General features: G+C 37.1%; 1 protein-coding gene across 1 annotated transcript in view; it reads right to left on the minus strand.

Annotated features, from left to right (window-relative positions):
• Positions 1-10,257, minus strand: part of LOC132162866 (ubiquitin C-terminal hydrolase 12-like) — a 76,156-nt gene extending 65,899 nt beyond the window's left edge. Inside the window, exons 1-4 of the mRNA XM_059573086.1 lie at positions 10,013-10,257; positions 9,647-9,716; positions 9,012-9,162; positions 8,704-8,861 (exon numbers count right to left, since the gene is read on the minus strand). Of these exons, the coding sequence (XP_059429069.1) occupies positions 8,704-8,861; positions 9,012-9,162; positions 9,647-9,716; positions 10,013-10,042 (409 nt within the window). The 5' untranslated portion in view covers positions 10,043-10,257. The remainder of the gene's footprint in view (positions 1-8,703; positions 8,862-9,011; positions 9,163-9,646; positions 9,717-10,012) is intronic.
• Positions 10,258-16,955: the final 6,698 nt, after the last annotated feature.

Here is a 16,955-nt window from a genome sequence, read left to right on the forward strand (position 1 = left end):
AGGACTGGAATTTAATTATGATCAGAACAATTCCAATGTCAGCCTAAACCCTCAATGACTTCAGAATTTCCAAATCACATGTTCAAATCACCAAGTAGCAGAGACAAGCCAAAAGGTGAAACATGACCATGTTGAACATAATTCAGCTATCAACATGTTTACATGTTCAACGGGTTTCAGCCACCTACAATTTTCTTTTCGTATAACTTACTGTTGGACAAATATAGAAGAAAAAGAAATTCCCAAGACTAAAGTAACACAAACTTCAATTCCAAAAATAAAAACAGGGTTGAAGGGAACTCGGAGTTCTTTTTTTTATAGAAGTGAAGGGGAGTGGGAGTTCTACAATGGTTGTGTAATTCAATTGAGTCTCTGACAGTGGATGGCTCTACTACTTCAGATCAAGAGGTCATTAGTAACCATGTTATCCATTTTTACAAGTCTCTTTCCACAGAGAGTCTCAATTGGAGACCGAGGTTGGATGACCTAGACTTTGATATGTTGAATGTTGGTGAAGCCTCTAGGTTGGAAGCTACTTTTGAGGAGAGGGAGGTGTGAGAGGTGGTGAAAGGCATGAATAGGGACAAGGCTCTAGCCCGGATGGCTTTTCTATGGCTTTTTTCCAGGATTGCTGGGAGGTGATTAAGGTGGACATTATGGCAGTCTTTGCGGAGTTCCATGATAAAGTTAAATTTGAAAAAAACCTTAATGCTACGTTTATCTCTTTTATTCCGAAGACACATGGAGCTTCTGAAATTAAGGATTTTCGTCCAATTAGCCTTGTGGGAGGGATATATAAGATTGTTGCCAAGGTCTTAGCCAATAGAATGAAGAGAGTGACAGATAGGGTCATCTCTAAACCCCAGAATGCTTTTGTTAAAGGTAGACAAATCTTGGACTTAGTTCTCATCGCCAATAAATGTTTGGATAGTCGAATCAAATCTGGGGAACTCGGCTTGCTGTGCAAATTGGATATGGAAAAGGCCTATGATCATATGAATTGGAAGTTTCTGCTCTATATACTGAGAAAGTGCGGTTTTGGAGAGAAATGGTGTTCTTGGATTGAACATTGCATCTCGTCTATGCGATTCTCGGTCTTGATCAATGGATCATCTTCTGGTTTCTTTGATAGCTTGCGTGGGGTGAGACAAGGAGACCCTCTCTCTCCCTTCTTGTTTGTACTGGTCATGGAGGCATTTAGTAGGATGATCAATGCCTCGATAAACAAGGGACTCATCACTGGTTCTTTGTGGGAGGAAGAGAGTCGAATCGAGTTGTTGTCTCTCACCTTCTCTTTGTTGACGACACTCAGGTTTTTTGTGGGGCAAATCCTAATCAAGTTAGAAATATTGGCGCCTTACTTGTTTGTTTTGAAGCAGTTTCTAGGTCAAAGGTGAATTTGGCTAAATATATCTTGGTCCTTGTCAATAGTATGGATAATGTGGGCATCCTGGCTGGTATTTTGGGATGTGGAACGGCTTCTATGCCTTTGAAGTATTTGGGTCTCCCGCTGGGAGCCCCGTTCAAGGTCAAGGCCATTTAGGAAGACATGTTGGAGAAGTATGCTAAAAGGCTGGCCCCATGGAAACGTTTGTATTTGTCAAAGGGGGGGAGGATTACTCTCATCAAGAGTACCTTATCCAATCTCCCCACTTATTTTTTGTCTCTGTTTCCTATTCGTGCAACCGTGGTGAAGCGTATTGCGAAGATTCAACCTAATTTCTTTTGGGGTGAAATCAATGAAGAGTTCAAGTTCCATCTAGTCAACTAGAACAAGGTCTGCTCTCCGATCTCTGAGGGAGGTTTAGGAATCCGGAATTTGTGTTTGATGAATCAAGCTCTGTTGGGGAAATGGTTGGTGAGATTTGCTCATGAGAAAGAGGCTTGGTGGAGAAAGATCCCGGTAGCAAAGTACGGTGCGGTTTGGGGTGGTTGACGTTCTAGGGAACCCAGTGGTTCACATGGGGTGGGGTTATGGAAGTACATTTGCAAGGGGTGGAGGTCATTCCAATGCCACATTAGATTTGACCCCGGTCTTGGGTCGAATATCAGGTTTTGGGAGGATATCTAGTGCGGTGACACGTCTCTCAAAGATGCTTTTCCTGGACTTTTCAATATTGCTAGCAATAAGGATGCGTCTATTGCGGATAACAGGGAGTATTTAAATGGTTCTGTTCAGTGGAATGTTACCTTCATTCGTAAGGTTCATGATTGGGAAGTGGAGGTTTTGGCCTCATTTTACACACTCTTGTACTCGCATACGATGCGTGGGGAAGGGGAGGATAGGATGTGGTGGATCCCTTCACGTAAAGGAAAATTTGAGGTAAGAGCTTTTTACAGGATCCTTGCCTCTAAAGAATCCATCCCTTTCCCTTGGAAAAGTCTTTGGCGCACTAAGGTTCCTTCGAGAGTGGCTTTTTTTGCTTGGACAGCCGCGCATAGAAAGACTCTAACCTTGGATAATGTTCGGAAGAGAGGTATTGTTGTAATAAACCGATGTGGCATGTGTGAATCAGAAGGGGAGTCAGTTGATCATCTATTTCTTCATTGTGGGGTTGCGCGTATATTGTGGAATGCTATTTTCACTCGGTTTGGCTTGTGTTGGGTTATGCCTGGTAAAGTCAAAGAGTTGTTCGCTACTTGGTGGGCGGGTGGCAAATCCCGTTGTGCCATCGTGTGAAAGATGGTTCCTCTTTGCTTCATGTGGTGCATCTGGAATGAGAGAAATGCTAGATGTTTTGAGGACTCGTCTAGGAACATTGAGGACCTTATTCACTTCTTCTTGTACACCATTTTCACTCGGACTGTTGGCTGGCTAACGCTCTTAGTGATCAGCTTCCCTGATCTTCTTTTTCTGTTCTCTTCTTCTTTTTCTTCTCCTTAGTTGCTCTCCTGTATACCCCCTGTGTAATAGGGTTGCGCCCCTTTGCGCTTTTGATATATACAACATTACTTATCAAAAAACAAAAAAGTAAAATTTATGAGTGAAGTATATATATGGTTTGCTATGTCCTTAACATCTCTCAACTCTATTTTTCCCCTAAAATTGGCCATGATGACATTACATAACTAATGTGTCAAATCCACATCATCCACTCATGCAAAGGCAACATTGCCTTCTGTTCACACATAAATTTTCAGCCACAGACAAACATCTTAGATAGGTGCTATGTTCCTTCAATTGGGACTTCGGGTGGTATTTTGTTCATGTGGGACAAGAGGGTTGTTGCGAAGGTAAATGTTGCTTTCGAGAGATATATGGCAGCCTGCTCCTAAAAAAATGTTGATGCTGGTCTTGTTTGGGCTTTTACGGGGATGTATGGGCCTAATAGAATCAATCCCAGGCGTCTTCTTTGGGAGGAGCTGGCAGGGGTTATGAGTTGCTGGGATATGCCTTGGTGTATTGGTGGGGATTTCAATGTCACTCTTTATCCTAGTGAAAGGTCGAGGGGAGCTCATTCTCGGTCTGTAATGAGGGATTTTGGTGAGTTCATTTCAGAGCAGGACCTTATGGACCTCCCTTAGTTGGGGGGATCTCAACTTGGTCTAATAATCGTTCTTGGTCTAGGCTTGATCGTTTTCTCATTTCTCCAGATTGGGAAGCTCGTTATCCGGACTTGCGACAAAAGAGGATGCTTCGGGTATGCTCCGATCATGCTCCTATTATTTTGGACTGTAACTTATCTTCGGGAGGCAAAAGACCATTCAAATTTGAGAATATGTGGCTCAAAGTGGAGGGTTTTGTGGTTAAAGTTCATAGCTGGTGGGACTCGTATCAATTTCTTGGTACTCCGAGCTTCATTCTTTCTAAAAAGCTGCAACCTCTGAAGTGGGACATTAAAAGATGGAATGTTCAAGAGTTTGGCAATGTGGGCGCATCTATTAAGGCTCGTATGGATGATCTCAAAGCTCTTGATAGGGTGGAGGAAGAGAGAGGCTTATCTACTGAAGAGATTGAGAGGAAAAGGTTGCTTGCTAGAGAGTTAGAATCCTCTCTCTTACAAGAAGAAATTAGCTGGAGGAAAAAATCTAAGATCCGTTGATTGAAAGAGGGTGATAAGTGTACGAAATTTTTCCATCGGATTGCTAATGCTAACAGAAGACAGAATTCTATTGAGTCTTTGAATATTAATGGCACTACTACTTCTAATCAAAAGGCTATTAGTAATCATATTACCCTTTTCATGAGTCGCTCTTTATGGAGACCGAGGTTGGATAATCTTCATTTCGACATGTTTGATGTTGTTGAGACCTCCAGCCAATAAGCTCCTTTCGAGGAAAGGGAGGTGTGGGAGGTGGTTAAAAGACTGGACAGGGACAAGACTTCAGGCCTGGATGGCTTTTCTAGTTTTCTATGGCTTTTTTCCAGGACTATTGGGATGCGATCAAGTTGGACATTTTGGCTGTTTTTGCGAAGTTCCATGATCAAGGTAAATTTGAAAAAAGTTTAAATGCTAAGTTTATTTCTCTTATTGCGAAGACTCATGGTGCTACCGAAATGAAGGACTTTCGTCCGATCAGCCTTGTGGGGGGGTACCTATAAGATTATTGCTAAGGTTTTAGCCAATAAAATGAGGAGAGTTATGGATCGGGTCATCTCCAATCCGCAGAATGCCTTCATCAAAGGTAGACATATTTTAGATTCGGTCCTCATTGCCAATGAATGCCTGGACAGCCGAATCAGATATGGGGAACCCGGCCTTTTGTGTAAGTTGGACATGGAAAAGGCTTATGATCATATGAACTGGAAGTTTTTACTCTACTTGTTGAGAAGGGGCGGTTTTGGTGAGAAATGGTGCTCATAGATTGAGCATTGTATCTCATCTGTGCGGTTCTCGGTTTTGATCAATGGTTCTTCTCCCGGCTTCTTTGAGAGCTCGCGTGGGGTGAGACAAAGCGACCCTCTTTTGCCCTTCTTGTTTATCATGGTCATGGAGGCGTTCAGCAGGATGATTAATGCTTCTATTAATACGGGGTTCATCAATGGTTTCTACGTGGGAGCTAGAGAGTCTGACCGAGTAACTGTATCTCACCTTCTTTTTGCTGATGATACGCTGATTTTTTGTGGAGCTGTTCCTGACCAAATTAGATTATTAAAGCCTTTCTTATTGACTTCGAGGCTATTTCTGGGTTAAAAGTAAATCGAAGGCCAAATCTATTTTGGTCCCTGTCGGAGGTACAGATGTGGTGGGTGATTTGGCTGGTATTCTGGGATTTGGTACTAGTCTGTTGCCTTTGAAGTATTTGGGTCTTCCGCTAGGGGCCTCGTTCAAGCTTTTGGCTATTTGGGAAGACATTTTGGAGAAGATCGCTAGAAGGTTGACCCCTTGGAAACGTTTGTATTTGTCCAAGGGGGCTAGGCTCACCCTTATCAAGAGCACCTTATCCAATCTCCCTACCTATTTTCTATCTCTTTTTCCTATCCCTGCTACTGTGGCGAATCGCATTGAGAAGCTTCAACAGGAATTTTTTATGGGGTGGGCTCAATGATGAGTCCAAGTTCCACTTGGTCAGTTGGCACGATGTTTACTCTCCGATTTTTGGGGGTGGTTTAGGGATCCGGAGTTTGCGTTTATTTAATCAAGCTCTTTTGGGAAAATGGTTGTGAAGATTTGCTCATGAGGAAGAGGCTTGGTGGAGAAGAATCTTGGTGGTGAAGTATGGTGTGTCTTGGGGCAGTTGGCGTTCTAAAGATCCCCATGGTTCGCATGGGGTGAGGTTATGGCAACACATTTGCAGGGGTTGGAGGTCGTATCAATGTCACTTTAGATTTGATCTTGACTTGGGGTCGAAAGTTAATTTTGGGAGGATACTTGGTGTGGTGAGATGTCCCTCAAGGATGCTTATCCCGGACTTTTCAATATTGCTAATAAGGATGCTTCCATTGCGGATATCAAGGAGTGTTTAAATGGTACTGTTCTTTGGAATGTTACCTTCACTCGTAGAGTTCATGATTGGGAGGTGGAGGTCTTAGCCTCTCTATTCTCACTCTTGTATTCGCTCTCGATGCGTGGGGAAGGGGAGGATCGGATGTGGTGGATCCCTTCAAGAAAAGAGAAGTTTGAAGTTCACTCTTTTTACAGGAAGCTTGCTCTTAAAGACCCCAACCATTTCCCTTGGAAAAATATTTGGCACACCAAGGTTCCCTCGAGAGTGGCTTTATTTGCATGGTCGGCCGCCCTTGGAAAATCTCTTACCTTGGATAATGTTCAGAAGAGAGGTATTGTTGTGATTAACCGATGTTGCATGTGTGAATCAAAAGGGGAGTCTGTGTATCATCTCTTTCTTCATTGTGGGGTTGCGCGCACTTCGTGGGATGTTATCTTTTCTCGGTTCAACATGTGTTGGGTTATGCCTAGAAGCGTCAAGGAGATGTTTGCTAGCTGGTGGTCAGGCGGAAAATCCCGTAGTGCTATGGTGTGGAATTGTCTATTGTGGTGCCTATGGAAGGAAAGGAATGCTAGATGTTTTGAGGATTTGTCAAAGAATCTTGAGGACCTTGTTCATTTCTTTTTGTACACACTTTTCACTTGGACTGCAGGCTGGCTTGCACCCTTAGTGATCAATTTTCCTGATTTTCTTTTTATGTTCTCTTCTTTTTTCTCCCCTTCTTAGTCGCTTTCTTGTATACTTTCTGTGTACTTAGGTTGCGCCCCTTTGCGTTCTTTTAATGCATCATTACTTATCAAAAAAGAAGTCATTTACACTGTAAAAGTAAAACTTGTTCTTTTAAACTCAACAAACAGTTTAAGACCAGAGGAATAAAAATATAGGGGCTTTAAAAACCTCACTGCTTCAGCAAGCAATGTTTTGAATCCATGGATCCCAAACAGAGGATCCAAACAATCATCTAACACTCCCAAAAGAGGACCCACCCTCAACAATAAAAACAAAAAGCAATGAACTTAACTATTTACTCAAGCAAAAATTAATCTTGTTATTCCATATCAACCCATACAATAAAGCATATAGCTTGAGCTGATGCAAGAAGAAACAGGAACATTGTAATAAACATAACAGAAACTGGTGTATGCCCGTAGACTCATTTAAATAACATCATTGGAATGCGATTACGCAAGTTCAAGCATATTATATATTTTTATTGTAATCAAAGATAATAACAGAATACTAAAGAACATAGTAGCAATTTGTTTCACATTTACTTTGGCTCACAATCTTTGAGCCCTCGCTCTATTCTAAAAGTTTTAATTTCAATTGGCTAGGGAGCTTTAGTCTAACAGGAATAACTCCAACTACCATACAAAAGTTCCTGTCTAAATTCTAGCATACAAATGACATATTAAGCCAGCTCAGGGTGTGAAAAGGAAAGAGAAAATAGTTGGCTCCAACCTAAAATTCCAACCCAGAATTATTTTAGGTTGCTAATAAGAATTTTTACTTCCCTGTATAAGAGTTCTTCTATACGTAGATTCCATGAATCTTCTTTGTGTTATAGCATAGATGATGCCAAAGGAAATAAAGAATTAGGTTTACACATGAATGCTTCTGCTTTTTGATAAGTAATGTTATGCATATCAAAATACGCGGAGGGGCGCAACTCTTGTACACATAAAGCATACAAGAAAACGCTTTAAAAAAACAAAAAACAAAAAGAGAAACGCCAAGACACCCACAACATAACCCTATTTTTTTATAAATAAATCATTTCATTGAAAGGCGCAAAGGACCGCAACCCTAGTACACGCGCCATATAAAAATAAAATAAAAACCCCACTAAAGGCGAAAAGAAAAACAAAATTCCACAAATTGAGATAAAGTAGAAAAATAGGAAATATTAAAAGCCCCAGTCCAATTGAAAAGGGATTTGACCAAAATGTTTTTGAGCTCATCCTGCGACTTTTCATGGTCTTCAAAACATCTTGCATTCCGCTCTCTTCATATGGTCCACATCAAGCACAACAAGCCTTGTCTCCACACATCCATAACTGAATGATTACCCCCCTGACCTCTTCAACCAGCTAACATATCTAACACCCTTTCAGGCATACCCATGTGACTTCAAAAAGAGTAAAGATTGCACTCCACAAGTCTCATGCCACTTCATAGTGAAGAAGAAGATGATCTATAGATTCTTTGCTCCACTTACACAATAGAATCCTAAACCCCAAAGAAACCCTACACCCTCAAAATAATCCTGCCTTTACCTCGGCTAAAGCCACTGCCTCTAGCATCAAAGTTAATGGAGCATTCCAAATTTTTAAACTCCCTCTTCCCCTTTGGTTTAGAAGCAGAACCTCCATCCATCTTCAAGAAATGACCCTCTTCAGTAGCAGAAGACAGCTCCAGTAGCCTTTTCTCATCACCCCCAAATGACAACCCCATAGAGGGAGCGGCTCCCATCACCCCCAATTAGGTTTACACATAAAGCTTAAGGAAATCTTTCCTCGAATACCAAGAGTAAAGGGGTTTTCAGCACTGCTTCAAACTCTCTCTCTCCACCCCCTCCTTGGAGCCACTCACTTATGATTAAAAAAAGAAAAACAAACAAACAAAGCACAGATTTTCAATGACTATCCAAAAACCCTTGCTGACAAAACAATGCATGCATCTTAGTCAATCCTTCGAATATGAGGATATGATGTGTTGCTTGAGTTCTAGAATAGATTATATCTGTATCCAAACGCTAACAACCATCCCCCAGCAATGAAACTCAAAGAAAGAATATAAATCAAAAGGGGGTACCTTTTCTGACTGAGTATTTGTTATGAATTTGATTTACAATGCACAAGCTAAACTGTGCATATCTACTCCACCCATATGGCAAACTTGCTGAATCCGCAACATCCAAATACATAGACAAATGGTCCACATTGTTTCCCTTTGGGAAAATAAGCACACGCCTGCCCAAGCAAAGCAAAGATAAGATGAGTGATAGCTGGTAATACACACAGACTGCATGTGAACATATACACACATTTATGCATTAATATGCATACACACACACACGCAGAGATATAGCACACACAATAGTGGAAAGAAACCAACATTACCATTTATAACCTCCAACACTAAATATGTCCGAATAGAGCTTCTTAGTATTCAGCCTAAAAAAGTTGTCAATTCTCCACGTAAACCTCGATGATGGAGGATCCTCCACTGGCTGGTTCTCCACGGTACTAACAGTTTCAGGTTGTGTGACGACTAGTGATTTGCAAAGGGAAACAAAAACATGCCCAAAAAAATCAATATCGTAGCACTCCAGCAAGTAATTGAAAACTAAATGTACTGTGAGCATAAGCTAAACTAAACCCAGCAGTACATCTCAGCAGGGTAACATTCATACATATTGTTCGAATAAAATTGAAAAGTACTTTTCTTGCATTGGATAGAGAAATATTGCTCTCACTTTTGCTCGCAAAAGCAAGAAGGATACACCAAAAATGCAATCCAGAAAGGGCTTTAGTTCTCCCCCAGTCCCAAATGACAAAAATCTAGCACACTAACAACCGATTCTCACTAACTTTCCAACATTCTCTTGGCAACCAAACAACGCGTAAACAAGATCCCATTATTATTAACCAATTCAGTTGGATCAACAAGACCGACAAATATAACGAAAGAAAAAAATCAAGTATAGTATTGAATTGCACTAAGACAGAAATCAAAAGAAAGACAAGAACTAAACCATCCATGGGTTGGTGATTATTCTCAGCCAAATCCGAGTGCGGCACGAGCATCTCCTCGTCCTCTTGTTGCTGTAAACGGAGCATAAAAATCAGTCATTTCGCCATTTCGGATCCACCAGAACCCAAGAATACAAGCATCAATGCGATATATTAGCGTAATCGTACTGAATTGAAAGCAAATGCCCCAGATTACCCCAACCCCAACCAAACCAAAAACTCAATCAAAGATATCAAATGTTCATAAACTACAAGAAAAATCAAGATGATCAGTGAGATTGAACCCAACGAGTAAGGGCATTGAACTGAGATTGCTCAGACACAGAGAGTCGCCTACACAAATACACAGAGAGAGAGTGGGGACGTACATCAATGGGGGCAGGAGTCATGACGGTCATGGTTGAAGAAGGGAATTACACTTTCTTTTGTAGCGAAGGAAAACAGCATTCCCTCAGAGAGAGAGGGAGAGAGAAAGTACGGAGAGAAATGGGTGCAAGAGAGTGCGAAGCAAAGGGAGATCACCAGAAGGCGGTCGAGAGAGGGAGAAGAAGGGTCTTGGACGAAGGGTAGTTTCGGGATTTCGGGTCTTGCCCAAGCGAAGGTAGACCGGGTACACAAGAAATGGAAGAAGATGTTATTCGTAAATCGTTCGTACCCAATTTGTATAGCAAGATATTTTATTATTTTCCCCCAATTCACCCCCGAATTGCCCATTTTCAATGGTGTTTGATTCGATTATCAATAGTATAATCTCAATTTTATAAGGGTTAAAATGTCTTTTTGGTACTCGAGTTCTAATGAAGTTTTTTTCTTTTTTAATATATTTTATTTTATATCATAAATAATACTTCGTTTTTTTTTTTTTTACATGTTCACAAAAGAAAATAGAATGAGAGATTTGAACTAATGACCACCGCTTTATTAAGTGTGATCCACCACTTTATAGGTAAATACAAATAGAGTACTTTCTTCCAACTTTTGTCAATGAAACGGTAATAATCACCGCTTTATTAAGTGTGATCCACCACTTTATAGGTAAATACAAAAGATAGTACTTTCGTCCAACTTTTGTCAATGAAACTAACAAATTTTCAGAGGTATTAAAAACCCTAGCTGTCTCTTTTCTCTCTAGCCACCAGAGAGAAAAACGAAACCCTTCAGCCACATAGGGGAGGAGGGTTAGCCGTTTGGCTGCCTCCCTCCTCCCCTCATCCTCCTTGCTCCGATGCTAGTTATTTACCTGATGCTCTACCCCCGATGCCTCCTCTCTTCCCCTTCCTTGCCGCTCCTTTCCCCTTATGTTTTTCTCTATTTTTACCCTTTCCCTGCCACTTTTCTTCCCCCGCCTTCATTTTCTGCAACAAGCTCCTTAGCCTTGTTTTGGCTCTTTGTAGATTTGGATTTTATTTGTACTCGCTACCAACCTGTGTTGCCACTTCGCTGCCTGCTATTAGTGTTTTCTTTCATGCATCCCCACCGCATCGAGCTCCCATACCCCTTACGCGGCGATTTTCGGCCTACATGGGTCCGGCTCCATTCGGGCTACCGTCTTTCCACTTTGTGCTATTTTTCCGTGTGTTTTTTTTTCTTGTTTTGGTGGTTCCTTGTTTTTTTTTTCCTTTTTTTTTTCTTGTTCGTGGTTGTTTTCAGGTCCTGCTTTACCGATCTTCTCTGCGCTTGTTAGCCGCCCACTGTCCACCGTTGGGCCTTTCGATGAGTCCCCACCGCAATGAGCTTCCAACGCCCCTTCGATTTTTGGTTCTCGACGTGTGCGTGATCGAAGTGTGTTATTTATTTTTTTGTTTTATTTCCCTGTTTTGTTGCTTCTTTAAGATGTATTTGTGTTTTGGCGTGTTTTTTTTCAATGTATTGTTCAATTTCCCTATTTTGTTAGGCTTGTAATAAGGGTCTTTCCTCTCTCACTCGATCTATGTCGCCTTTGGGTTAATTAGTTTTAGTCCAGACCTTTGGGTTGTGGATGTGATCATTATCCTAACCTTTGGGTCGAGGAGGAAGAGTTTCGGCATGAGAATCTTTCCGCTTTTAAGGTCGAGGAATAATTGCTATGCATTTGGTTGAATCTGTCTATCACAGATCTAGTACTGAATCTGATTTTAGTCATGGGTTAGCGGATTGGTCTCGAATCTTATACTAAACTTGGTAATCTTGTAGTTTTATGTTATGGTTGCTTCAGAGCTTTGTTCTGTGATGTAAGAACGTTATACCCGTGGTATTATTAAATGAAATGTTATGTTTTTCTAAAAAAAAAAAAAAAAAGAAAAAAACTAACAAATTTTCACATTCAACCAATCAAAACCTATCACATGGTCATATGTTCCATTATAAAAGAAAAATTAAAAATAAAAGAAAAACTTAAAACTTACAAATTATAAAAACATACTTAAAACTTAAAAATTATATAACCATTCAAAACTTTAAAAAACAAACAAACAATCTTACATAGTTCAAACTTCCCTAATTCTTATATTCTTTCATGCGATTTATTGCTTAATTTTACGAGCTTGAGCATGCAACGATGATTTTGACTCTACCTCTAAATAGGGGTGCAAAGGCGGGCGGTAAAAAACCGCCCGCTAACCGCTAACCGCTATAACCGCCTAACCGTCTAACCGTCTAACCGCATTAACCGCTAACCGCCTAACTGCTAACCGCTATAACCGCCTTGCGGTTAGCGGTTATTGGGTCTACTAACCATAACCGCTAACCGCTTTTTTATATAATAAATTTTTATAATTATAATTATAAAAATATTTATACATATAACATAATCACTTGATCATTAAATCACAATTTTTTTTAAAAAATAATTAAATCACAATTTGAGTATTAATATATTATCACTATAATTTATATGATTATATCATATAATCACTTGATCTTTAAATCACAATTTTTTTAAAAAAATAATTAAATCACAATTTGAGTATTAATATATTATCACTATAATTTATATGATTATATCATATGAGATTGATCATTAAATCATTTGATTATATAATAACAAATTATACATATATAATATGACATAACTCATAAGTATACCAATTCATACTAATACAACAATTAAATATCTAGAGACTTATTTCTAATGTATGTTATAAACTTATAAGTCTATATAAGTCTACATATGTATATGAATAATATAAATGTATAATATCAATACTTAATCATATGATTTAATGACAATTCAAATACTTTATTCAAGACTTAAAGTGAATCATATTATTAATGCACAATGATGATATGATTCGTATAATATCAAATTAAGTAATTGACATTGGATTAAACAATGACCAATGTGTTACTTATAAACACAATTTAAGTATTAATGTATTATCATTATAATTTTAGTAATTTATATATTATCACTATAATTGATATGATTATATCACATGATGACTTGATCATTAAATCATATGATTATATAATAATAAATAATACATATATAATATGACATAATTCATAAGTCATAAGTCTACAAGTTAATCATATGATTCATGTACAATGATAATCACAATTGATTCAATTGAATTAAACAATATATTACTTATAACTACAAGTCTACAATTTAATTAAAGCATTATTAGATACTTTAGGAATTTAGGATTTAGGAGTTCGAACATTACCATTTACCATTAGATATTAAGTTCAATTCAAAGAAAAAAGATTATAAGTAAATATGATAAGAATTTAAATAATTAACCGGTTATGATTTAATATTTAAGGAAATTTTTTTAAAGTACAAGTAAATGTAAATTTTGGGTCAAATATTTTTGATTTTTCAATATGGACTCTTTTTATAGCAATTGGGCCCAAGAGGATATTAAAAATACAAGAAAAAAACAAATGAGGGTAAAAAAAAGCCCAAAAAAAAAAGCCCAAAAAGCCCAATTTTAAAAAAGCGGTTAGCGGGCGGTTATCTATTTCGCTAACCGCTAACCGCTAGGCGGTTAGCGGTTGCGGTTAGTAAAATCTACTAACTGCTAAGGCGGTTACGGTTAGCGGTTATTGCCACTAACCGCTAACCGTAACCGCCTTTGCACCCCTACTGCTCTAAAGTCTTTTGTGTCTGTTAGAGTTTGTTTGAAACATAAATGAATCAAACTTAACATATAATTTAACACGGTAATAAGTGCAAGCTTGACTTGTGCTCAAAATATAATTAAACAAGTTGAGCGTGATCATTCAATACTCGACTTTGTTCAATTACAACCCTAATATAACAAAATTAAGTAAATGTTAATGATAACCAACAATGATACGTACGTTGAATTTTTTTTCTTTTTTTGTTTTAAATGTGTACGTTCAATTAAATAACGAGGATTGAATGGTGGTCTAATATGAATGTTGTTTTATATTTTTCAATAATTTTTATAAAATAATTTTAGATAAAGTAATATAAACGCAGCCCAGTTAAGGAGAAAGCCCGGATTAGACAAAACACAAAAAGTTAACATGCAAAACACGAACAACAATTAAAATACCACATAAAAAAAAAAAAATTAAAATACAAATATAAGGAAATTAACAACCCATGGATATTGCAAATAATAGCCAGTACGATCAAGTTATATGGTACACCAAGAAGAACCCAACAAAAGTAGTCTCGGACTCGGACGATTTTCCAATTCCATCCAACCCTAAAATAAAAAGAAACAAATACAAATAAATAAATGTATAAAAAATAATTTAAAACAATAATTAATGAATAAAGCTTTATTTGTTTTGACGCAAACCAAATCATATTTTTATATAAAAAAGAAAAAAAAAAATTGCCTGCGTTTGATTCATAGAGAAAATGAGCAATGTCAAACAATGACCGGTAACTTCCGGCAACCTTCTTTGTTCGTCTGGTATTTGAGAATAAAAAACTTAAACTTAAAAAATGGTTTATGAAATTTAAAAATGGAAATAGTGTTTCAAAACTAAATAAACTTTTTTATTAAACTAAAAATAAGCTTGCACGAAACACTAAAAAATACAAAAAATATTTTTAAAAAAGTATTTTTACGTCTAAATAGAGCACAAATGGTAATAAGATTACCTGATTTTCTAAGATAACATAGAATTAGATCCCTTAACCAGTTTTGCGTACAAAAGAGAGCCTCACGGCTCCATCTGGTTTTCTCTCAAAGCTCAATGTCGTTTGAGACTTATCCGACGGTCCCTCTGATTTTCTCTCAAAGCTCAATGTCGTTTGAGACTTATCCAGTGGTCCGCATCTACAGAGGAATGTTTTGCAGGCATTTAAATGGCCAATCATCGACGATGTGCCATGTCGTTTAGAATGGCAATGATAAACCTTGGAGCAATAATTACACGTGGCTTTAGGATCGCTGGCATCACAACCGTCCATTATAGTAAAATGATCCCACACTTTTGAAGTCTTGCGCTTATTATAGGGAGCAGGGATAGCTGACTTACGGGGAGCATTTGTATGTTTGGGTTTCTCAACCAATGGGGAAAGTGGCTCATCTTCTTTTAGATCATTGATTGGAGTGGAATCAACGGCGGGAGATGCAGTCAAGTCCATCTATGATTGGAAATAAAAAAAATATTTTTATATAATTTCTAAACAAAATCAACAAAAAGGAAACAAAAATTGCCTACAAACTACCCTTTAGAAGGGACATGTGTATGTGAATGTGTTTCTAAAATAAAAAAAAATTAAAAAAAAAGAAAAAAAGAAAAGCCACATGTTATTTTTAGAGGTTGATTCGTAATAGTTTTTGTGTTTAAAAAAGCATGCGAGTCAAAAGCTATTAAAAAACAAGTAATGCTATATTCATAATATGTGTTTTTCAAAATTTAAGAAACAAATAACACTTTTAGAAAGGAATTAGAAGATTTTCTTATAATATAGTTTGAAGTATGTTTGTTAATGTGTTTCGAATATATATAAAATTATGCTTTAATGTGAAATATATTTTCTGATTTTATGTGTTTGGTGAAAGACATAAAACACTTAGAGCATCTTTAGTAGCATCAGGTATTGTACTTAGTGAAAAAGTACAATTCTTTACTTTAGTTATTATTTTTTTACTACACACTTTAACAGATTTTCTATTTTATTATCTACTTGCTTTAAAATATTATTTCTCATTCTTTTTTTATTATTCTATTGCCAACACTTAATTAAAAGGAAAAACAAACACTTATATAGAAATCATTCATAAAAACAAAAATAAACACATAAGAGAAACATTCATCTCACATGTAAGTACTAGTTCTTAAAATTAATAACATAAATAATTTTTTTAATCAAACTATAATTGATTTGTTTCCATCCGTGTGTTTACATGCAATAAATTTGTTTGCATTAAATTTTTCCATCCAACTACAATTGATTTGTTTTAATCCGTGTGTTTTCATGAAATAAATTTTTTCTGTATTCAATTTTTTCATCCAACTGTGTGAAAAAATTTTGTGAGCAAGAAAGATAAATTTTGTGTGAAGAAATTTTGTATTTGAGAGAGAGACGTAGCAGACGTGAATAGATGTACAGAAGAAACAAAAAATGCTGAGTGAAAAAAGGTGAAATAAATACACAATAAACAAAATAAAAATAAACAATATTTTTTTTTTCATCTAGTGTGCTGCAGTAGCAATGTAGCTATTCTGGCTAATGACAAGTTACTCTGTTGGAGCTAAAAAAAAAGAGTAATAATAGCTAAATATAGCTAATTTGGTCTTCTAGCTAAGCTGTCGGAGATGCTCTTACATTTTTTTTTTAATTTTATTCTCTAAAAACAAAAATATTAACAAAAAACAAAAAAAAAAAACCATAAAAATACAAAAAAATTGTATAAAAATATTATCTTATCTCATAATATTTTTCCAAATAAAACATTAAAAAAAACCCCCCAAAACACGTTGTTAAACAAAGCCCAAAAAAAAAAAAAAATTAACATGCTCAAGAGATACCACAGATCTGCCACTTCTTTGCAAACACTATACAAGCACATAATATGTCACAAGATCTATCGATCGACAACAAATCATCTCAGATCTGTCGCTGGTTTACAGAAAAAAGTTGACTAAAAAATCAAATGTCATATAAAAGAAAGCAACTCAGGTCGACATATTCATTGAAAATAGGGAAATGTCTGGTTTTTTATTTTTGTCTAATGGGTAAATTTATTATTATTAAATTTGTAAAATTACATATTAATATTATAAATTTAGTAATAAATGTTTTTGAAAATAGAGACGGCAAAAAATCAACAAAAAGTTTCACAATGCTCACCTGAAACCGAGAGCGAAGTTGACCGAACGAGCCAAAGAGGTCAC

Source organism: Corylus avellana, chromosome ca10 (genome assembly GCF_901000735.1).
Source record: "Corylus avellana chromosome ca10, CavTom2PMs-1.0".
NCBI lineage: Eukaryota > Viridiplantae > Streptophyta > Magnoliopsida > Fagales > Betulaceae > Corylus > Corylus avellana.